The sequence below is a fragment of the Thunnus thynnus genome, chromosome 4 (genome assembly GCF_963924715.1).
Source record: "Thunnus thynnus chromosome 4, fThuThy2.1, whole genome shotgun sequence".
NCBI classification, from domain to species: domain Eukaryota; kingdom Metazoa; phylum Chordata; class Actinopteri; order Scombriformes; family Scombridae; genus Thunnus; species Thunnus thynnus.
Window position 1 is genome coordinate 32,246,378 of NC_089520.1, and position 23,429 is coordinate 32,269,806.

The following is a 23,429-nucleotide window of genomic DNA, read 5'->3' on the forward strand; positions in this document are numbered from 1 at the left end:
CCACAATGCAACGATTCTGACCTGCAAGTAAGGAACCAAAGGTAAGTGTGTGTGTGTATGTGTATGTACCTGCAGTAGTGCAGCAGCCAGGTAAAAGGTGATGAAGATGGGTGTCAGGGTGGTGTGTCCTCCCCTCAGGGAGTTGATGGTGTAGAGGAAAACTAGGTGACCTGGGGCAACCAGCAGGAAGAGCACACGAGCTGAACGAGAGTTCACACCTGGAGGAGAGACAGGGATTACTTTTTAACATGTCAAATACCTTTACTTCAAAAAAGGAATTTGATAAGATGTAACTGAATTAATTCTGCATTTGAGATAAACTAAGGTTGTGTTTTTTTACTTTAAAGCTTCATTCAGCAACACAATTTACATTAAATCAAATGGTTCACTGTTAATATCCACTGTGGTTTTTGCTAAACTCAATCAGTCATGCCACTCATGGAAAGATCTGTTTTTATGAGATAAAACAGGGAGAAAAACGGCGGAACATTCCGCAGCCACCCAGAAACTTACTGGAGCCGAAGAATGAGGTGCAGGGTGTGGGGCACTTCCTGGGGGTGGGGTTCGGATCCCCCATGGGTAGACCATTCATGTGCAGATAGGTGGAGATACGACTGGCCTGAACTGCGACCAGGTTACCTCCCACACCTGGCACACACACACACACACACACACAGGGTGAAAACATGGAAAATATTGTTAATACAAGTTCCAATTCTGGCTGTTTTTTATTTTTGAATGTGAAATAAACAACATGAACAGCTATAAATACAAATTTTACTACTAGGACAGATTTTCTTTCTGTAGCTTATTATGTTCTCTGCTGCTGTGGCCACTTTCCCCAAAGACATCATTAAAGTTTCATCTAAATCTAAAATCTACTCACCGTTGATGACTGGAGTAAAGACAGCCATGCCGACATAGTTGGGGTTGGTGACAGTCTTGTCAAGGATCAGACCACCAACACTAAAAGACAGACAAGAGTGAATAACTGCAACCACTGTTTTCCATTGAATGTCATCTATACACAGGAAATACATTAGATCCATCACACAATAAAGAACCTGGGACATCTGCAGGAAATGATGTGTAGATTTTGTTTACTTGTATGAAGTATAACATATATATGATATTTTACATAAATGCAAAAACATTGTTTTTTTACTTGTGGTATTTTTGAAAATACCTTAGTTTGCATAACTGACATACAGTATGTTGATAAGCAGTGGAATAGTTTGTTAAAGCCTGAATGTCTGAGTTCTGTGACTTCTGATTTCATAAAGGTAAATAACATGAATAGATCCCTGTGTGATCTACCTGCTGATGGCCATGGCGATGATAACGGGCTCCCAGCCGGAGTAGAGAACTTCTCTGGTGGATGGGATCTTCCTGGCTATCAGCACCCATAGGGGGCACAACGCCACAAACACTGCACACACCAGCGGGTTGGCATAGTCGTTGAACTCTGTATAGGAAGAACAGAAGGTGGATTTACACACTGAACAAAGAAAATTGTGGATAATTTCTTTAGATGCACTCTTACTATATACTTCATCTGTAATCATTTGATGTTTCTGTTTTGTGCTGTGAGTCATTTTAACGTCACCTTGCAATTTCCATGTATAATCAGCAGCAAAAAAATGAAGTCATGGTCAGGATAATTGGAAATCCGTACCCCACAGCAGTGGTATTTGTCAGTATTAGTGTACCTCAAAAGTAGGACTACATGTCCCATAATTCCTGTTGTTTCTTGCAAAGAAAAGCAGTAGATTTCCTGCCAAATTACACTTTGTGTCATGCAATGGAAAATGTAGCACTGAAGCCGAGAATGAAATCTCATTTGTCTAGTAATTGTCCAGATTTTATGAAAATAAAAATAAATAATTTGATACATAACATAATAATGTAATATAAGAACAATGTAAAAATTTACGTATGAGAGCTTCAAATGACTTAAGTCTAATATAAAAGCACCAGGTAAAAACTTTTGAATCTTGACTATAATACAAAAACAGTTTTAAGTGAAAGGAATATAGTGTAACTGAACAGGACTGTGGTTGGACTGACAGTAAGTCCCTGGTCTATCCTCTAGGAGGCAGTATTACTGCTACATGGACACAACAGGAGAACTGATCCACCACAAACAAAACATTTAAGTAGACAGACTGTGTACATACACCCAGACGACCGCTGTGTTTTTGAGCCAAAATAACCCAAATAAGCTCAATATAATACCGCACTGTGGTATTTAAATTGAGTAAGACTGCAAAGTTTCCAGACAGAGGGAGGAGTTATGTAATTACTACACACTCTGGTGAGGATGCTTTCATTGCTCACTGTGTGTAAGAGTTTGTCAGCGTTGCCAGATGTATGATAATTATCATATCTGTACAATAATTTTGCCCTCTGTACGATGTATGATCAATGATGCTAAAAGTCCCATAAAGTACAATAATTTGATCATTTTGTGAAATTTAGTATTAGTACAGGGCAACCTATGCCTGCTATGTCCCGCAAGTTGCATTTATTGCTGCCTTCCAGTGCTGTGGGAAATTAAAAACTCACATCTACAGCACAGAGGAAAGACTCAACATATTGAACAGTAGCCTAGATGTCTAGAGCAACATCTAAACATCATATTGTCTAAATAGCTTCTAACATGCATGTCTTTTTCTCCAATATGCCTCCTTTGATAATATATTTTACATCAGTAATTTAGAAATGTTTTTTGAGTCGTATTTGTGCGTCCATGAACGCACAAATAAAAGCAGCAGACAGTGTTTTCTGAAATTAAACATTTATACCTATTTGTTCTCTTCGTTATGACTCACGTATGATAATTTTCCTAAAATACAATAATTTTAAGCCTCTGGTATGATAATCTCTCTCTCTGGCAACTCTGGTGTTTGTCCATCTGTGTGTCTGTGGTATGGACGATGGAACAGTGGGGAGTTTAGGGAGGCTGGGTGTGGTGGTGGTGGTGAAGATATTATCACATACTGTATCTAACAATAGAGCCAAATAGCTGTGGAGTTTCTCGCCCTGAAAACACAGTAAGCTTAGGTGTGGGCGGCTTTCATCCTTATTTACCACTCGCAGCCAGATGCAGAGTCACATTACACACATTTCTACACGTGCCGCTCCCATTTATGATAACATCTTTCCAAGTAACAGATGCTTTTGAAACTGAAATCTAGTGACTGTGATGACACAATTGAGTTATTGGTGTATGACTTTTGTGAAGATTATTCTGTCTCTGATTGTAATTTGGGGGTTACAAGTAGTTAGGAGCTTGTTGTTGTGACTGCTGTGTTTGTGACACCACATGAGTGAAAAATGTACTATTCTTGTAATTAATGTGAATGTAGTGAAGACCAAGGATATTACATAAATTGAAAACTGTTGACGTACAAAACTCCAGTGAGCCCTAAGCACATTAACTGAGCATTACATTACACACTAAATGTATGTCAGGTGATTTGTGAGTGTATTATTACCTAGTTCCTTGTACAGTGCTGTTGAGATGCCTGCCAGCAGGGACAGGGTGATCAGGTCTCCGAGGCTAGCAGCGATAGGTGTGGCCACGTTGTCAGGGTTGATGCCGACTTTCCTGGATGCGATGATCACACCGATCATGACAAGACCTGTGGGATGTCAGGTCAGAGACATCTCAACATGAAGACAGCTGAGGACCCTTTCACTTTCATAAACTTTATTCCATGTTAATATGTGATGTGATATGCAATGGTCTACAATGTAACCATCTACCATCGGTGTTCCAGGTTAACCTTGTGAGGGAGGGAAAAAAAGACTGAATAGGTGGAAAATGTTGTCTTAAAGGGAGTTTTTCTAGAAAAATGGATTGGAATTTTTTTTGTTTTCCTTTAGGAAAGTTGGAACAGGCAAAAACAAAAAGTTGAAGGCAGGAAATATATAAAATAAAGTGAGAAGAACAATAACAAGAACGATGATTAAACTAAACCAATTTAGCACCGCACTCCAATAACACTGTTGGACAGGGTCAGACTGGCACAAAAAAATGGCCCAGGCCTTTTCTTTTACACAGACCAACATGGCCGATGGGTGTTGGGTGGGGGGAGGGGGGGTTGGGGTTGCTACTGCTGCTGCTGGGCCGATGATGCATTGCTCTTGCTCTTGTTTTTGTATACACTGCTTAAGCGGCTCACATAGCAAACGGCCCACCAGGATTTCTCTCGGTGCTCCCGATGGCCAGTACAACTCTGTTGCACAGTTTGAAGAAAAAAAAAGGTACCAAAATCGATACAGCAGAACCAGACATATCTTCATTTTTATTCCACACATCCTTTTTCCTTCTCAAAACCTGGTGCCCTCAATTCTCACAATGCAACTTGAACAACGACAGTGGGGTCGGAAATTCTGGTGTGTTATGCTAGTAGTAGCTAATGTAGCCTGGAGCTGCTAACCTCAAGCAGAGATGAGGAGCGGTGGGCTACAAAGGTCTGGTAACTTCACTTCTTTCAGATTTTTTATGTTTTCAAACTTGTAGTCTTCAGCCTCAACTCACACTGACTCAAGTGACATCACTTGAGTCAATTTGTCAGACTTTGCGCAGCTCCCTCTACAGCCTCAAAAGGCTTTGTACTACTTTTTTCACACATGCAGTAGTCCTCCTTTACACCTGGAAACACACTTTGATGTTTAAAATCAGTGGAATTCCCCTTTAAGGCTCAACATTTTTGCAGTTTTTGCAATTTCTCAGAAAAAACTGTATTTTTGAGAGGAAGATATTTGTTCTGGAACAGGGAACTATTTACTGCAGTTTACAATGAGTAAATCAAGTCCTCTCATGGTGAGGTCAGCTCAGAATGTACAGTACATCTACTAATAGAAAGTGACGTAAAAATATAGGGAGAACATGCAAAAGACTGGCTTTTGAGTCAATGGAAGTCATTAAACACATGGTGATACTACAGAATGTCTGCATAGCAAACAGTATTTTTCATCATCACAATTTCAAGTAGAATTTTGAAGAATTGATTTTTAAAATCAGATTTTGACCATTTTTTCATACAGTATTCAGAATGAGCCCTGAAAATACCAACACTTACAAATGTTGGAATCGGGCGAGCCTGGCAGAATATCAAATAATAATAATAATAACTCTATTTGTGGCTACACACATGAACTTGATCTCATTTACCTGGATGGCTACAGAAGGTTAGAGAGCAGGTTTGGTCAAGTGGCATTTATCTTGCAAGATTTGGAGTTCAGGTTTGCTAACTTTAGCACTGGTACAGAGAGTCAAATGAAACCCAGACATGCCTGATGCCTGTTTACACTGTGAATATCCCTCACAGCCTGTGTAGTGGTGTACTGTACCTAGCAGCAGAGAGGCGATGAAGGCAGTGGCCACACTGGAGGCACACAGCAGTACCGCGTGGCCCAGCCTGAAGTGTCCCTCTGGGATCCAACCGAAGATCACAGCAGCTATGGAGGCCAGGAAACCCACCACTGTGGCCTGGACCTGCATACAAACACACATGGTTTATGCATCTATAGATTACAGTCAACATGTATACTCCAGATGAATGTGAGATATCGTGTTACACCTACTCAGTTTTAAAATTCAACACACTGTTGAAGCTTACATGGCCTTTATGCATTTAGTTTTATTTACAGTTACCTATTTAACATCATGGACCCCAGAAAACACCTCATCCATTAACTTACTCACAGTTATTGGCTTTTAATTCTAGGGGAACACTAGGGGAACACAGTGTCACAGCGTGACAAATATCAAACTACACAAACATGTAATAGATACAAAGCTTCAGAAGCTCCAGTGTATAACGCCCTTAATGAAGCACCAGTGTGACCCAGCGTGAATGCACGCTGACCCCAAATAGGAGGTTGAGTCAGCACCGGTTTATAGTGTTCCAGGAACTATAGAGTCGCCAAATATTACATAACAACCAGCCCACTACAAATGGTAAACCCCGAGAATAGGTGACTGATCCACTGAGACCAAACGGAGGATTAATTTGGCGAAATGAAATATTGATCAAATACAGAGGATACATATAGGTATATAGATAAAGAAATATGAACAGAAAACAAAACATAAAATACAAGGTGTTTGATGAAAAAGTTGTATATCTGTAATTTACAACTTCCAGTCTGCTTCATCTACTAGTTATTTTCAGCCTTTGCTGGACTGACATCTCCTCCTCCAACAGTTTTATTGGAGGAGATGTTTACCACCTGTTACAATTTAAATTGATATCATTCTGAAGGTCTGGTCAGATCAGGCAATAAATAGAAACACATGCAGGTGATTTGTGGGTGTGTAGCGACTTTAATGATGTTCTTCCCTTTGAATTGTGTGTCACTTTTTAAGTGCTGGTCTGAATGCTGTGTTCCTCCAATCATTTGCAATGAGAGTTTGCGTTGAGGAGCTGTCATATAGTATGTGAGTGTTACTAGGGTGTGCAATAATGATCAGTCACTGTGTTTACTGTACACACAGCACACAAACCTGATTGTTCCAAGCTTTTGGCAGCAATGTGACCTCCTGAAATGTCTTGTAAATGAGAAACTTTCCTTTATTGAGTTAAGAGATGAAGAGAAACCTGAGTAAAACAGGTTGAGTTCTGCAGGAAAAACATGATTATTTGGCCGTGCAAACCCATTAGGTTTTCAAAGGTTTTTTGATGCATGTGCAACAAGGTCGGGGATAAGGATCATATTTCCAGGACAGAAAAGCGATGGGAAACATCATTACTAGTCATGTGCATCCTCATATACAAAATATTTCAACTGAAACCAAAGAAACCTCCAAAGAAACCTCTCACTGTGCCATCAGTCAAAATTCAAAAATTCAACAACAGGGATAAATGGGGCACAAGTGTAGGACACAATGTCAGAGGTTCTTCAACCCCCCAAAAAGTACAGATATGTTATTTTCTTTATTTATATACTTGTAAACTTAAATAAAATTAATTAAATTGGTTATTATGCGTTCTGTAAAAATGGTACTAAAAGTCAAGTAAATTGCTGTATTATAACACACATATAAAATCAGCGTATAACTTCCTTGATAAAGACCTTCATGATAAATAATGTTATGATGTAGACCAAAAAAATCAAATAACTATTTCAAATGTCAACAATGAACCTTAAAACTCAATAAATGTTTTATTTCAATCTTTACTACAAGAGCGCTGTCTTTTACTGCATTATCTCTGACTTCTGGCATCTGTAAGATTAAATTAAATTTGAAAATGCACAGGATGTAAAGGCTTTTTACAGCCCTGAGTACTGTCTGCAGTCTTCCTCACTGGCAGCATACAGCCCAAACAACTTCCACCAGGATGAAAGGGCTGTGTGTATGTTCATGTGCATTCAGTCAACTAAGGACATCTCTCTTCTGGATTTTGGTGGCTGGGCAGTGAGAGGACACTTGTTTGAGGTATTTTAGTAAATGAAACAAACTGACACTGTGAAATTAAAATGGGGAGTAGAGGTGAAATTTGATTACTAACCAACTTCATGTAAACCGAGTTTTTGAGTAATTAGACTATTGAATTAAAGCACATGTAAGCTTGTTTCTCTCCGTAACCTGGTTTGCTAAGTGCATGTAAGCGTGGTCAGAGGTGCTCTGTGACACTGGAGTTGAGAGTATCATCCTGTGCAGATGTGATTCATTTACCTGGATGAGGGCCAAGTTCCCCATGATCATCTTCCACATGTCCTTGGTTGTGTCCATCTGACCAATATTAGCCTGAAAGACAGACCAGAACACATAAGGTCAACACAGTGTGTGTGTGTGTGTGTGTGTGTGGGTGTGGGGGTGGGTGGGTGTGCAGCGTGTGTACATGCTGTTGCCTCTTGGTCCCATCAGAACAATACGATGTCAGTTCTCTAGACAAAGATACTCTGATCTCTGATCCCCCACCCTGCGGCCGACTCCACTTATCTCATCTCCCCTCTTTCACAAACACACACTGATGGTCTCAAGTGTCAAGTGGCTGTGGCTACAGTGGGCTACTGTGTGTCCAGAGCAATGATCCTAATGCTCATCCACAGTGATAGGACACAAACAGAGGATCCCCTCTTCCTCTCTGCCCCCAAACATTTACATATGCAGAGGGAAGGGAAACATCTGGACAAATGAAAACACATACAAGTCTGCATGTGAGCATATCCGTTTCATGCATGGGTTAAATAAACTGAGTGTAAGAAGTGAACCACACAAGATGGAGGTAGAGTCTGTAACTATGAATAAATACATATAAATACATATGAAGTTATTTCTGTGGTTTGAATGTTTCAAGGATAATTTGGGTCTGTTTCTGTAGTTTTGCCCATCATTTCTATCATTATAATATCATTATACTCACCAAGGTAATACAGTAACTGAAGTGTGGGAACAGAGCAACATCTCCAAACTCCAATGGGGATAAAATTGAAAGTGAGCACAACTAAAATGTTGGTAATAATCCCTCGTTTCACAGGAAAAGTGTGTAAACGCCTTCTAATCTATTCCAAATAAATTTGGCTAAGCTGTTAGGTTTGTCATGTCTCTTGCCCAATTTTCTTTTTTGTAGCAATGTCATCATGTTCCTATATGTCAGCTTAATCTGGTGAATACAAAGTTATTATTGCTGATAGAGATATGGCCAAAGCTATTGGAAAAAAAATATTGTAATAAACCCAGAATTATCGTTTAAGTCACTACGGTAAAAAATATCCAAAAGGTTACCATTTAGTCTGTTTAGTCACTATGCCTTATTTTAGTAAACAAATGAGAAAAAAAGTGTTCAGTTTAACATACTGATTTGATTGAAATCAAATGTTTGTGTAATGTCAAAATGTTGCTTATAGTACAAAAATAACTGAGAATTCTTTTAGCTCATGGTTTTGGATTTACAATAATTTACTGTATGTAGTTCTGTCTTTGAATCAATCAATCAATCAATAAAACTTTGTATAGCATACATACTGGTTAGTGCAATTCAACTTCCTTTACAGATGGCTGACAAGGCAGGTAACGTTAGCCAATTTCAGCAGAAAAGCTCTGACCACAGTATGCTACCTGCCTATCCCCAGACTAGCTAGTAAAGAAAGTCCAACATTTAACGTTAGCAAAACTGAGCTAAAGGTTAAGTGAATATTGGACTTCAATTTGTCTGCAGCCTGAAACAAATCCAAATGAATGACAATGTTGCTCTGTGTTAGCTAGTTGTGAGAGTAAGCAACAGCTAACATGTTAGCCACCCATGGCTGTCTCTTAGCTTGATTTTATGAATGCAGCTTCCATTTAATGAATTTTGCTTAAAATGAAACGTTGGGTAATCCTTCTAAACCAACTGTATTTAATTTTTTGGGAGGTATTCACTTATATTCTCCAAATTACAAATGCAACAAATAAATATTAAAAGGATTAGAGACACTAAGGTAGGGCAAAACATGCTGTTATCATCAGTGAAATAAGAACTATCAAGACTGAAACAGAACTTTTTTAGAAACAACCCACTGCGCATATTATACATAAAAGTTGATAAACTGATAAACTGAAATTATTTAAAAGTATAGAAAAACTACAAAGGTTAGGCTACAGAAGTACTGTCAGAGCTGAATAATAATGAAGAGCAATAAGGGGATGGTCTCAATGACTGGGTGTTAATATTATTTTTTTCTGTGAGTGTGTGCGTGTTCTCACAATCTAGCACCATTCCCACATGACAAATATAACTAGCAGCATGCTCACAAGACTGATATTACCATAACGTGTGTAGGACTGTAACTTCCGTATCTGCCAGATAAACAGCATTACAACCACGCAAAGCCATCAAGGCCATGTAAACATGTGTGTGGATGCCTCCTGCTATGACAGTCGTGATGTTGTTCAGTGAGGGCACAAATACAGATAAGAGGGTTTAAGGCAGACAGATAAGAGAAAGCCAAACATCTGTGCAGAGCACTGGGGGCATCACAGACCCACAATAAACTCCTTATGTAAGAGAAGCATAAGGTTCTTTCAGACAGAACTTTTAAAGCAGTCATAGTTTTATACAATAACGGCTGAACAGCTTATGCAACTTGTAACATTTTTTTTCTTTTAGCACAACATGCGAACCAATTTAGTTCACAGAAAGAAGCTCACAGATTCATAGAAATATCGTGTGGTATTATGTGATGATGTGTGATGATGATGCCAAATTCACTGCTTGGGTGTGTGCGTGTGTGTATGTGTATGTGTGTGTATGTGTGTGTATGTGTGTGTGTGTGTGTATGTGTGTGTGTGTGTGTGTATGTGTGTGTGGGCGACTGGATTAGTGGTGTTTGGATCATCACAAAGATGGAGCACAGCGAATTTTGTGAAAGTGAATCATAGTTGACATAAGTTGCATGAGAGGCTAAAAAAGCAATAGATTGAAAAGCATCACTTCATTTTCCAGTTGAATAAAAAATGTTATTCATTTTCAACTTGTGCAACAAAGAGCAAATCTGTTGTTTACAAGGTTGGAACCCGAACATAACTGAATGGTGTATGTTGAAACCTCTAATACACAGAAAATGAGGATAAAGTAGGCTTTTGTAGTAATAGTAATCTCTGATTACAGTGTGATCTATACTGAGTTTTTTTTTTGCAACTCAGAAACAGTTGCAATGTAGGTGCTGCCAAGTTTCAGTAATCCACAAAATATCATTATCCAAATACGCACAATCAATTAGGCTCAATTAGTTCACTCTTATGAAAAGGGATAAGACAAAATTGAGAAAAAAACTACTTATTTCAGATAAACAATGTCAGATAAACAATATAAACAATGAGGACGAGCTTCATTTCAGTGAAATATTCAAAGACAAAGGAGGTTAAAAAGACCAAAGAAAAAAAATCAAAAAGGAGACACGGTCATGTGAACTAAAAACTCCTACAGCCAGCCAGTACTAGGGATTACATTATTTTTTTCAGTAATAAGCGCATTAGGAAACTTACAGTGGTCTTAATCTTCTCATAATTAGTGGCGGCGTGGAAAGAAACGTGGTCCTGCTGGGGCCAGCCAACAGAGAGCTAACAGTAATGTCTCAGGACAAGCTCCAGACTCTGGCCTACTTTGTGATGATGGATGTGAGAATCATTTTATGCGGCACTGAAAACTATGCACATTGACAAAAGCTTCTGGGACCACAGCAAAAAATATTAATATTAAAAATTTGTTCTGCTAATAAGTCTTAAAATAACACTTCTTCTAAACACAAGTTGTGGCAATGTGATTTAACAATTCCATGGGAAACCAACTTATTTATTAATTTGTATAACTTGATTCAATTTAACTGTTACTTATTGTCATTACTTTAAACAGTTTCTAAATTTCTAAATTTGCTATTTTAGCCAGATTTCATCCCACAGCTGACACATGGTTAAATCAGTGTTGAAACATTGTTGAATCAACCTCCCAATCTGACATTAATTCACCATCACCTCTGCACCCTGAATTATTATCAAAACAACACGGAAATTAAAAGGTGCAATGTACAACATTCAGCCACTAGATGTTGCACTAGAGCACCAGCATCTCAGACCAAAACAAATGTGCGCGTCGTTTACTCAATAAAGTTGGAAAAAAAAGAAAGCAGCATTTGAACACACACTGCTCATGAAACTCAGATCAAACTGTCAAACTAGGCAGTGTTGATCAAATATGGATTAAGATTTGGTTACTGCATTGCCTGTTTCTTGTCTCAAATGTTTTCAGAAACATGTTTTAGTGTACTGTGTAGCTGGAATGTGAGAAAGTAATATTTTCAGTTTTGTAGTATAAATGTGGATAATATGTCAACTTGCTGACAATCATGCAGCAATATGGCATTCATCAAATTCTATAATGGTGGTCATAATTACTTCACTAATACACAACTAAATTGACACTAAAAGGAACTGGAAAATCGGTGGGCAATGTGGTCGTAGTTTAGAGCCGAATGATTAGCGTGCAATAAAAAATTTCTAAGACAAACTGCAATTACGAAGACATAAATGTGTAGTATTTGATCCCTGTGTTCTCTTGTTTCAAGACTTGAAAAGTAATTCTAAATGTCTTGTTAGAATAGATTACTTTTGAAGTGTGAATGAGTTGAGCTCTCCATGTCGGGTGGGTCCCTGCTAGTAATGCTAATAAGCTTCGTCACCTGTGTCCCACAGGCCAGTGGAAAGAATGTGAGGATTGCTGTGCTTAAGAGCAATACTGGGCTAATTCTCTTATGGCTTCATAAATGTAGTGTGTGCTGCTATCCTCTGGTTAGCAATGCTGCTAGGTCATTGACCTCGCAGGCAATACAATGGACAATGGTACTGTTAGCTCAGAGAGCAGCATTATAGCCAAGAGCTCAGTGGAAATGTAAAAATGGATAGCCAGCTGGATATCGAGCTATAATTATCCATGAACCTCATCATAGTCGATTCAAGAGAACATGTGATTTGAAAAAGCCAGTTAAAGACATGATGCCTGTTCTTCTTGCTAACAATAGCTTATAGGCCTACTAAGACCTTCAATATCTGCTTCAAGCAAACAAAGTTAGCCTTTTACAGGAACAGACATCATGAATGTGAGAATCTAAGCCAAAAAAGCAGCAGCCCATTTTTATTGTATTCTCTACTTTAAACTGTTTGTCAGCTACAACAACAGCAAGGCCTTTAGTTTGGCTAAACCAGCAAAAAGCAATACATTGTTCCAATTATTTATTGCTACTCTGTGAATGTCTGAAATGAGTGACATCTTCAGAGAAAGGTTTTAGAGAGGGAAAACTTTAGATACCTCCTTTTAGGTCAGTTATGAACAACTAACAAGCCTGCGTGGTCAGGTGAATAGGCTGGGCAGGTGAAATGTTGAAAGACAAAGAGGAGTGGAGGAATGTTGCTATCACTTTTTTGAAACCCAGGTCACATTTGGCAATATGACCTCTAACCCCAAGAACAATCAGCTTTAATGGGCCTGACAGTGTTTGGGTTGCCAGGTAATGAGACTACATGGATTGAGCAACTTTTGAATGGGAAACACCTTACACAGTCACACAGTCAACAAAAACTCTGGAAATTCTGCAAGCTGGAATTAGACAATGAATTTAGTAGTTATACAGAAATACCCATCACAAGTCACATACATTCAAAGGCAATTTGAATAAAAAAAACTATAGACAAGACTATTTTATTGACAGGATTATTTTATGTAGAATAATGAAATAGAATACAGTCTTTGGCAGCTGTAGCTGGACATACGGTAAACTTGGGACTTCATAATGGCTATCCATGATGAAGGTAAGACCAAACCAACAATCAAACACACACACACATCTCTTACCGCTGTGGAAAGTCTGGAGGCCAGCGTCATCTCCAGGTTGCCTTTGAGCCCCAGTAGTGCTGGAACCAGGATGAACACCTCTGACACCTCCGTAAACACTGTCCAGTGCTGCAATGACCACAATGTAATATCAGCAACACAACATCAACGTAGTGAACACACTGCCATATTGAAATGGGATATATCAGATTCACAGAGACATGGTACACTGTCACCTATACAGATATAATTGTCCTTAGTTGGGTGCAGGTCTCTGTGACCTTGATTGAATATTGATTCACTGGTGAAACCAGACCTTTATGATGGACCAGATAGTCTGTCTCTACAGACTTTTCACACAATGTATCATATCAGCTCTCCTTTAACAAGAACAAGGTCAATGGGACTTCATGCTGAAATGATTTATCATCCTCCGCTTCTGTTCCCATTCTCCCCTTTCACCTTTACCTACCAATCGTCATCTACAGCAGCTTAAATACAAGGACCCTGAGCTGTCTAATCAACATCAACAGTAATGCTAAAACTGTTATTACTTAGACAAAGATTAATATTTCTGTCAATAAACATGGGTAATATTAATGTGAACTCTACATCTTAACTCTTAATATCAAACTTATTGTACCACTAGAATTCAAAAATCAAATGAGACTGTCTTACTGACTTACCATGTAAGTATTAAGTTCTTTTCATTTCATATGGTTTTAGAGTTGTGTCAAGTTTCTTGCCTGGTTCCAGACCTCTGCATTGCCATCTGCATATTCAATTAGTTTAGCTAACCAAATAGCCAGCTTACTAACTTGCTACCTAGCTACAGCCATATCTTTTTGATGGTCATGAAAACAACAGCAACAGCTACTGCAGCTTTCATGTGGACTAAAAGTTCCATTGTCAGAACTCCCACTTTCCAAACAGAAATTGGTTAACATCATGTCAGGTTGAATGAATGAAAGGAAATGAAATGACAATTCAATTTTATTATTTACCATTAGAGTTTCTACATGGTGGAAATAAAAATGAATAAATCCAGCAGCCTACAATATGACATATACTTTATCAGTACCCTGTGCCTCAGGATGCTTCAGCATCAGGAAAATCATCACCCACGTGGCCATACTGCCCAGCACCTACCTAAGTTTTTCTGTACGCATTACCTCCAGAGTCAAAGACATAGTGTGAGACTAAGTCAACCAAGAGCTAGGACAGCTAAATCTAAAGGACAACCTGGCCACTTGGTGACCATTGCCTCAGAGACATATAATAAGCCACAAATTATGTTTAGCACATGCAAAAGAACGTGTCTGCTCATGCCTCTGGTCTCTAGTGGATGGCCTTTAATGAAATGTAGAGTTGGTGACATCAGACCTGACCCTCGATAACCTCCTCCTTGGCTGCTGTCCAGCCCTTGAGAGGTGGGTTCCCTGTTAGTCCCTGGGCTTGTCACTGTGGTGAAGTGCCTCTCTCTACTGTGCCTCAATTAGAGTTCATGCAGTGATAGCAGGTTTGTGGTCCACTGTGGCCAGAAACAAAGCTATTGCTGAGGCTGAGGCCATCGATCTCTCTCCAGTAAAAGTGCTTATCTTTGGAGCCAGTCCCACAGGCCCCCAGCACTTACAGTCCAGTCTGCCCAGAGCTGAATCAATATTCACCAAGGCTGGCACAGAAAAGAAAAGAGAAGGAGAGGAGAAAATAGACGAGGGGAAGAAAATAGAAGAGTAGCTGACATTGAAGCTACATACAAACACTTAGCACGCATTTCCCTCACTAACAAGCTGTTAAACTCTGTTGCTCACACTGTGCATCCAGATGTACAGGACTGATAAGGTACAGTTCAGTTTTTTGTAGTATCAGTAGGTGTGGCACGAAAACTCCAGTGGGGGTTAAACTACTTCTGTCTATCCCCTTGCTGTCATCAAGCCAAGCAGAACTCCTTTCAAACAGCCAGCCTCTCAGCTTGGCTCTCTGCCTTCTGCCAACCCAGCAGCCTTGTGAGCACCTCTGTGAGCACTCCTCTCTTCTTTCACAGCCGCATGTTTTCAAGCTTACTCTCTCTCTCACTCTACTTCTGTCTCACTCCCCTATCTCCCTCTTTGCCTCCCCTGTGGTGATATATGTTGTTGTCTCCATGGAACACTGGCTTTGAGCCAAACAAGCCCTCCCTCCTCATGGCCACCTCCTCGGTTCTAGGAACTCGACTGGACAACCCCAGTACCTCTGTGTACAGACCTATAGGAGCTCTGGTATGCAAGCCCCACAAGGGTCAGGTTGCCCAGTTAAGTAACATGGCCCCATTTTATTTGTGATCACTGTACTTGCTGTACTGAGTGGGAAGCTAAAGCTCATGGCATGCAAGTCAACGTAACTCCAACAGCATCACAGAAACTACATGAGGTGGTGCCTATTTCATTTTCCTGGGTTTGCAGCATAGATTGTACAGTTTGGGTCCAGCCTCATTCAAAAACACATGCCATGGAGGGTCAAATTAATGTATTTATGGCCAAAATTATTGGACGTACTGAAGTCGAACCTGAAAAATGAACATCAGCTATACAACAAGATGTTATTGGTCTGAAATTGATGAACAAAGGGGAACAGGATTTTCTGATTTCAACTGGGTTCTTTCAGTTGTGTTGGGGGATAAGAAGAGGTCAAATTTCCTAGTGCCATTAAAATTCTAAAAAGTTTTCAGACACAAAGTTGTCACTGCAGTTCCAACACATGCACACAAAAAGCACAATCCAGCCTGAGAGTCCTAAAAAAGCCTGAGATGTGAACCGTTGGTGTCCCAGGACTAGATGAAGGTGAAGGCAGGGTAAAGCCGGAACTATCTGACCAGAGGGAGTGCAAATAAGCAACCTGGGACCCTCCAAGGGTAAAAGATTAGCCAGGGCTTGGGGCAACACAAAAGCATTCTAACCCACTAATCCTTTCAAACTATATCAATCAAATCCTAACCAATTAGCTGTCTCAAATATTGTCAGGTGTTAATAGCTGTGGTCTGATATGTTGTTAATGATTGTCAGGGCACAACATCTTTGGTTGACGGAAACGACAGACCAATGTGAATAGCATGTCTGAAACAAGTACTCAATCAGCACAAAAGGAAATACAAACGGTTGAATAGCACAAGACTGAAAGTGGAGGGTTTTAGAAATGCACTCAGAGATTGTCATTGTCCAGTAAACAGAGTCAGGATTGGAGGCCAGTAGTTGAAATGATGATTCAGTTTGAAGGAATAAGCCCACGCTCTGGTTTCTCAGTGGCTCCTGTGTGAAAACCAGGCAAGTGGATGTGGTTGGACCAAAATGGTGTCTGGTGGGCAGAGAGGGCTTGGCTGGTGTTAAATCTTTGTGTCGACTACGATTTCCTGTTTACTGGTGCCAGTATTTTTAGAATGTTTGTTTTTGAGGCTGAAGCTGTGTCCCACTTCTTTGCTTTATTTTGGTGTTTAAGTCTACGAACTCCACAGCATGGGACAGGCAGCTAGACTCTGAGGCAGACAGATACTGACACAGATGGTGAGGACTATATACTGTACCAATTTTTTTTGCATTCTGTGGTTTGTGGTTTGACAGAGGAAGGAACCATGTGTGATATAATATGATACTGTGTCTTGTGATTGATAGCCAATCATTCATTTGTATTTGACACTGGCATTCCCAAGAAAACTTGCACTACATGACCTTTACAAAGCAAGTGTACCGTTTAGTTCAAGTGAGCTGGTCACCCTCAGAGTACAAAGTTTCTGGCCCTGGTGGTGAGAGACAGACAGTTTTAGGTTTTTCTGCTGCCAAGTCACTAAGCAGAACTATGCAGAAGTCTCACTCCTCCATACCAGCCTGGACAGTCCTTTCTGGGCCAACCTCGAGTGGGAATGAGGCCAGAAGCTCAGTGTGTATGTGTGTGTGTGTGTGTGTGTGTGTGTGTGTGTGTTCTGTAGATAGTCAAAGTGACCAATGTTAAAGAGTTCAAATTTCAAAGAAGTCTTATGGAGAGTAACGCAAAAAGCCATGTCATGCACCAGTCCAAGCCGCAACTTCTAATCTCAGGCCAGGGAGACACTTAACTAAAGGCTCCAGCACATTAGAATTTTCAAGATTACTTTTAGCAAAGGAACTGGCGCAGCCTGATTAAACCAAAGAGAGAGAGGGAGAGAGACTAAGAGAGAGTTAGACAATTACCTTCCTGCAAGGACAGGGGGGATTAGCTGAGTTAGCGTTTCACAGTGTCATGGAGGGGGAATTAGGCAGCGAGACAACCTGCTAGACGCTCACCCGAACTTGCTAGAAAAGTTGCTTCAGACTGACCGTCAAGCCTCCCCTCGCATCTCACCACAAGCATTTCTTCAAGATTTGCCCATGATACAACTAGAGGGGAGGGATAAGGCCCTGTACCTTCTCTGTCTCCTCTTTTCCAGCCTCACCTCTAAAGCAATGGTGTGCCGAGTGTTTTGGAAATTAGAGAACCACAGCAGCATGGTGCCTAATTTGAGGCAGCGTGAAAAATTTTTGACCTCAAACCTCTGCATTCCTGGTTTAGTGGAGATACCTAACCAAACAGTAATGGAGGCTTTGACACTACATTTTATTTTGTTTTCATTTTGACACTAGCTCAACTGTAGCGTGCTGCCATTCCAGGTGCTTAAAGAAAGTACACTTTTTCTTTTTATTCCCCAGCCTCTTTCCCTCCTCTCTTGTGCTGAGTTCCTGGGGTCCACCATGTTGGCATCAGTATGCATGTACACAATGTGCCCGGACTGGTCTCCTGGCAGCCTGACACCTCCACAGCTTTATCTGCATCACAAGCTGACTTTAAAGAAATATGTGACCTGTCAGCATGGCTTTGGCCTGCATTTCTACACTGCACATACACAATATAAAGCACACAGTGGCATAAACTCTATGATATAATCAGAGTACGAACGCAACTACAGTGAGTCAACAGGAAAAAAGGGCAGGAGAGTGATTATAATTTAAGATAGGCTATATTCTTTTCTAGTAGACAGAGTGGATCAAGCAGCTCTCTGGCTGCACACTGCACTAGAATAAACACTGTCTATTCTTGTTTCTATTGTACCAAAATATGTCAGATTTCAAATAGAAGGGTGTGTGACGGATCATTAGAAGACACAATGTTTACCAGCATGTGCCCAGCCCTGGGGACAGGCAGGCAGGCAGGTAGAGGAGAAAAAGGTTATATAAATACCCTCATGGTGTCTGACAACTGCTCCATCCGCCCATCCTCAAAGGAATGCCATCAGATAGGGCGACAGCACAATGACAGACACATGCTAAGGCGAACAGGGCTTGCTAAACCAGTTAATTCAAATGCTCCAGGGGCAAGCCCATCCCTCATTGTGACTCAGTACATATGGTCTGCCTGGAGCATGCTCTGCTCAGGAACATGACTGTAAGATGAACTTTACAGTAGGCTTTTTGGGAGTAATTTACACCGACAAAACTCTTTTAAGTGATACTGGTGGATATCAAAGGCTGAGGCACCTATAAATGACTAAACTCCTGTCGTTTTCCAAAGGTCCCTGAATAGTAAGAGAAGGGGATAAAGTTTAACTAACTAGATTCATATCTGAATGAGTGTTTCTACACATTTCAATCCAGATTATCTTGTGATTCTGTTCTCCAAATAAAGATGTGAATATGTTGGCCCAAAATGTTCCCAACATCCCATCAGTTTCAAAAGGAACCAAAACCTTCGAACATTTTTATAAACATATGCTGTGTGTTCCCACTATGTAAAGAATATGTTGGAATTGCTCACCTGGACAATGTCTAACACCATTCCCGCTGCCACTGTCCCAAACCCGGCCAGCAGGAAGGGGAAGACCACCTGCAGGCCAATGGAGAAGGAGGTCTCCTTGAGAGGCGCTGGTGGTTCTGGGCTCTGGTCGGTGCTGGTGTCATCGCTCTCATTGCTCTGGCTTGCATTCTCCAGGAGAGCATCCTCCTCCCGCTGTCCTTTGGCATTGGCCCGGCAGTCCATCGTCACCACAATCTCCGACCTCTCCTCATCCTCCCCAGTCTCACTGGGCCTCTCTGTGAAAGATGCGACCTCTGTGAGCTCAAGCTCGCCCCCAGTCCCTGGGCTCACCTCCTCAGGTCCCTTGGTGAGGATCACTGGGTGGACAGAGCAGTTGGAGTTGAGGAAGGCCGGTGTCAGGGGGCCTCCCTCCTTCATCTCAATAGCCCCGGAGGACATGTCGATGTCGGGGAGTTTGTCTTGTTCTTTCGACCAAAGTACCATGCGGAAGCCTTTGGAAGACGGTGGGCTTGACAAGAAAAGGTCAGGTTGCCTTGGCCTTACAGTTTTGGGGAAGTCAGAATGGAATTGACCACCTGATCTGGTTTTGGACCTGATCAGTCCAAGTGATTTATCCCATTAAAGAGGCTTACAGGGTGTGATGGTCACTATCAAAGACCAGGAGAAAACTGCTCTGTGGGAAAAAAGCTGCAGCAAGGCACATGCAGCCGTGCGTCTGCAGAGCCCGTGTTCCTGTCGGTGCTTCGGGAGCAAGACCAGTATGTTCTCCATTCACTGCAAGGTGCTTAGGGTAGGCCGGCAAAAAAAAGAAGAAAGCATACTAGTTCAAAACAGAGGGGAAAAGAGAATGATTGGCTCAGGGACTCACCACAGAAATCCCCTCCAGTCACTTGTAAACAGTCCCTTTTCTTCTTCTTCTAAACAGCTTGACTTTTAGCTAAGGGGGAAAAAAAGTCAGAGGTCTGAAGTGGCCAGATTGCAGTGCAGACTGGTCAGGCTCTCAGTCCACTGATCATGTCAGACTGGTCGGTGTCTCACCTTACACCACGTGGATGCTAGGAGGTTTTTTCAAGGGAGATATTTAAAGATCTGCAGTACGAAGATTGAATTACCGGCTGCTGAAAAGTACCTCTCCAACCAGAGTGGGCAGTCACCTAGGAAAAGAGCAAATCCATTGATTATTAAATGTAAACATTCTCCAGCCCGATTCCAGGTTTATTTCTAAATCAGTAGCTGGCAGTCCAAGGCTGTTTCCTGACAATATAATTCTGATAAATGTGTCTATCCATAAAAAGTAGCCTATTAAATAGCAAGACAATCTTGAGTAGTGATAGTATTAGTAGTAGTGGTAGTAGTAGTGGTAGTTCCTATTAATTTACAAAAAAAGAAAATTTTCCTTATCAGAAAACCATAATCCTCCATGAATGAAGGCTTAAATGCACATTTTACAACAAGCAAAAAGTCTCTGAATGTAACTGAAACATCACAGCAAATTTTTTTAAAGGTCAAAAAGCACCACAATAATGTCATTCAAATGCCAGAATCTTGAAAACAAATATCTGGTATCAGCGCAGTAGATGATGGAAAACTCCTTAAGCACAAAGACTTCACTTTGTAATAAACTGTTAGAGTATTTAAAAACCATTAAACAGCACTTCACTCTGTGCTGATATTACGGCAAAGGTGAACAGTGACCGACAGTTTCATTCAGCGCCAAATTTCCTCCCGGCAGCTAAAAATATTCTACCATTAGCCGACGTGCTGCTGCGTACATCCTCTGGAAACGGAGTCCCACTATTGTCAAGACCACAGCAATATAAAGACAGCAATTCCTGCCATACCTTTCAAAATAAACAACCCTTCCTTTTTTATGAGCATCACCTTCGTTCTAGTTCCAGGAAGAGAAACTTAAAACTAATTTTAAGAACAATTGCAGTGAACATAAAAGGTCAGTTTAAGGAAGCAGCAACACAAACATATCCTATCCACATTAGAAAACAAACATACACTACACAAACAAACATCATGCTTTAAACTTCATAACAAGAGACCAGTTTCCAGACTTTGCCAGTTCATTGAGCCTACTTGGTAGCCTACAAAAAAATTACACATACACTTTTAGTTTCACAAATCTTAGCTGTAACCTGTCACTTCCTTCTATATAAGCAAAAATACATTGGCCTACATCCTTACCTTCTAGAAATGGATTTAAACTGCAATCAGAGGCACAGTCCAAATGAATGTGATTTGACATTCAGGAAAATCTGTAACATCTTCATACAAACACGACCCTGGAGATTTCAATTCAATAGGCCTATAGAAAACGGTGGTGAGTCTAGCACATTACCTCTTCTTTCCTTGATTCCATTCCCTACGCTGCAGAGAAAACACAGTGATTCACCACAAAAACTTCTGAGGTTTGTTTAACCTTCAATGGGTGATGAGGTGAGCAAAGTGTATTGACCAGTAAACATCGTTTTGATTACAGGTCAGGTACAGGTGTCCCATGCACCTGACTACATCAGTGTATACAAAACTTTTATTTTCCCCAGAATTAATAAAAAAAAGGTACTTTTATTTTGAAGGCCAAGCTACTTGCTTCTAGTCTTATTGTTGCAGACTTGACGCAGCTTTCCTCCGCTTGCATGTTGCGACATCCACACAGACTTTCCCCGCTGAAACAATCCTCTGTTTAGTAGTCAGGACCAATACCACCCGAACCCAACATGGCAAAGGCGTAAATTAGTGCTCCCCTGGTCAGGATTGAATAGACGAGCCCTCCTTTTCTATTCTACTGCTCATTTCATCAAGGGCAGAGGGCTCTCTGTTCCAGCACCGGGCTGGAGCCCATGTCACTGCCACTATCACCACGAGTATTTAACTCATGAAAATGAAAGACAACGCACTATAATTTTTCATTCTTTATCATTACCACACAAATATACCCAAAGACACAAGCTGTACTTTAACAGTCTGAGTCGCTAAGTGATACATTCCGTCAGATAAAGGCATTATGTGAATATCACAGCCGGTCACTCATTGTGTTATATGAAATTACAGCACTAATGTCCAGCAGGTAGTCAGATAAAAAGCTCCTCGGCGGTGGTTACCTTTTAGTGTCAGCGGTCCAGAGAGGAGAAGCGGACGAACCGGTGTGAGGATCAGTAACTGAGGAAGGACTCCGTGTGGCTGCCTGGCTGCATGTATTCTCCTCTTGGTAACGCGCTCAGGCTGAGGCGTGGACGCCGGTGCGCACGCCTTATGTATGGTACCGGCTCCGCACAGTTGCCTTAATGGTTAATGGTGGTTAATGGTTAAACCCTCCCTCCCTTCCGCGCGGTTAAGGCTGTGTCCCAGTCTCTCCCGACTCGTCACATTGCACCCGTCCTCTGGCCCCCGCCGCCCGGCTGCTTGGATGCGCATCTATAATACACCCGTCCGGTGCAGGGGGCCAGGAAGCCACAAGGCGGGCCCTCCCTACGATACATACCCCCACACCCCCCCCCACCCCTCTCATCTCCCCTCCATCACCACCCTCCCACCCCTTCGTCTCCATTGCGCACAAGTACCTCTCCTCCCTCTACCCCATGCGTGTGGAAATTTGTGTCCGTGCGGTGCCACTCTCCTCCACAAGCCTACTAATTTACTACCAGCGGGATGAGACACATGATTAAAAGTTTTAATTTAACAGTAGGTCTAGATTCCTGAATGAATGGGCACACACGCATGTCTGTACAGTATAACTGAGCTGGGGCTGATTTTAGTCACTGATCCACAAACACACAGAATAAATAAATGCAAGTCTTACATAAGTGACTGTTGAGATTACGCCATGCGCCATGCGTGACCTGAAAACACAAGAGGTGAATATGGTCGAGTAGAAACATTATGCACATTGCATAATTGCATTGACAATAAAGACAGAAACACAGATTGATAATAATATTAATTTTACAACAATATTCCTTTAGGGACCTATAGTGAGTCCCTATTCATCAGTGAGTTTATCAAAGAGACCCAGTGACCTTGCCTGACTTTATAGGGTCTTCCCCTTATAGGGAGTTTTTTGTTGCATTGGTTAAGTGGGTTTATAGACCTACCTGTGGAGTTCCCCAAGGCTCAATCCTTAGGCCTCTTTTATTCATAACATTGATATGTTTCCATTAAGCCAAATGATGTAAAACAATGAATCATAATTATGCAGTAATTTATTAGTAATTTACTTTGCTTTCATCTAGGGACAGTTCCACAGATTCTCTCTGCAAGTGCATTGAAATAAATAAGGATTGGATGTACTTCCCTCAGCTAAAT

At 41.0% G+C, this 23,429-nt stretch overlaps 1 protein-coding gene across 3 annotated transcripts in view; it reads right to left on the reverse strand.

The window, feature by feature from the left end:
- The window catches only part of slc41a1 (solute carrier family 41 member 1), a 28,378-nt gene extending 5,863 nt beyond the window's left edge, over positions 1–22,515 (reverse strand). Inside the window, exons 1-11 of one of the 3 annotated variants that reach the window (XM_067588374.1) lie at positions 22,229–22,515; positions 20,157–20,272; positions 19,119–20,055; positions 13,344–13,451; positions 7,691–7,762; positions 5,362–5,506; positions 3,498–3,644; positions 1,318–1,465; positions 887–966; positions 514–648; positions 70–218 (exon numbers count right to left, since the gene is read on the reverse strand). In XM_067588374.1, the coding sequence (XP_067444475.1) occupies positions 70–218; positions 514–648; positions 887–966; positions 1,318–1,465; positions 3,498–3,644; positions 5,362–5,506; positions 7,691–7,762; positions 13,344–13,451; positions 19,119–19,601 (1,467 nt within the window). In that variant the 5' untranslated portion in view covers positions 19,602–20,055; positions 20,157–20,272; positions 22,229–22,515. Of the gene's footprint in view, positions 1–69; positions 219–513; positions 649–886; positions 967–1,317; positions 1,466–3,497; positions 3,645–5,361; positions 5,507–7,690; positions 7,763–13,343; positions 13,452–19,118; positions 20,273–20,865; positions 20,930–22,228 lie in introns of those variants that run through there. The other 2 variants (XM_067588372.1, XM_067588373.1) reach the window with 2 other exon arrangements.
- Between the last annotated feature and the right edge of the window lie 914 nt (positions 22,516–23,429).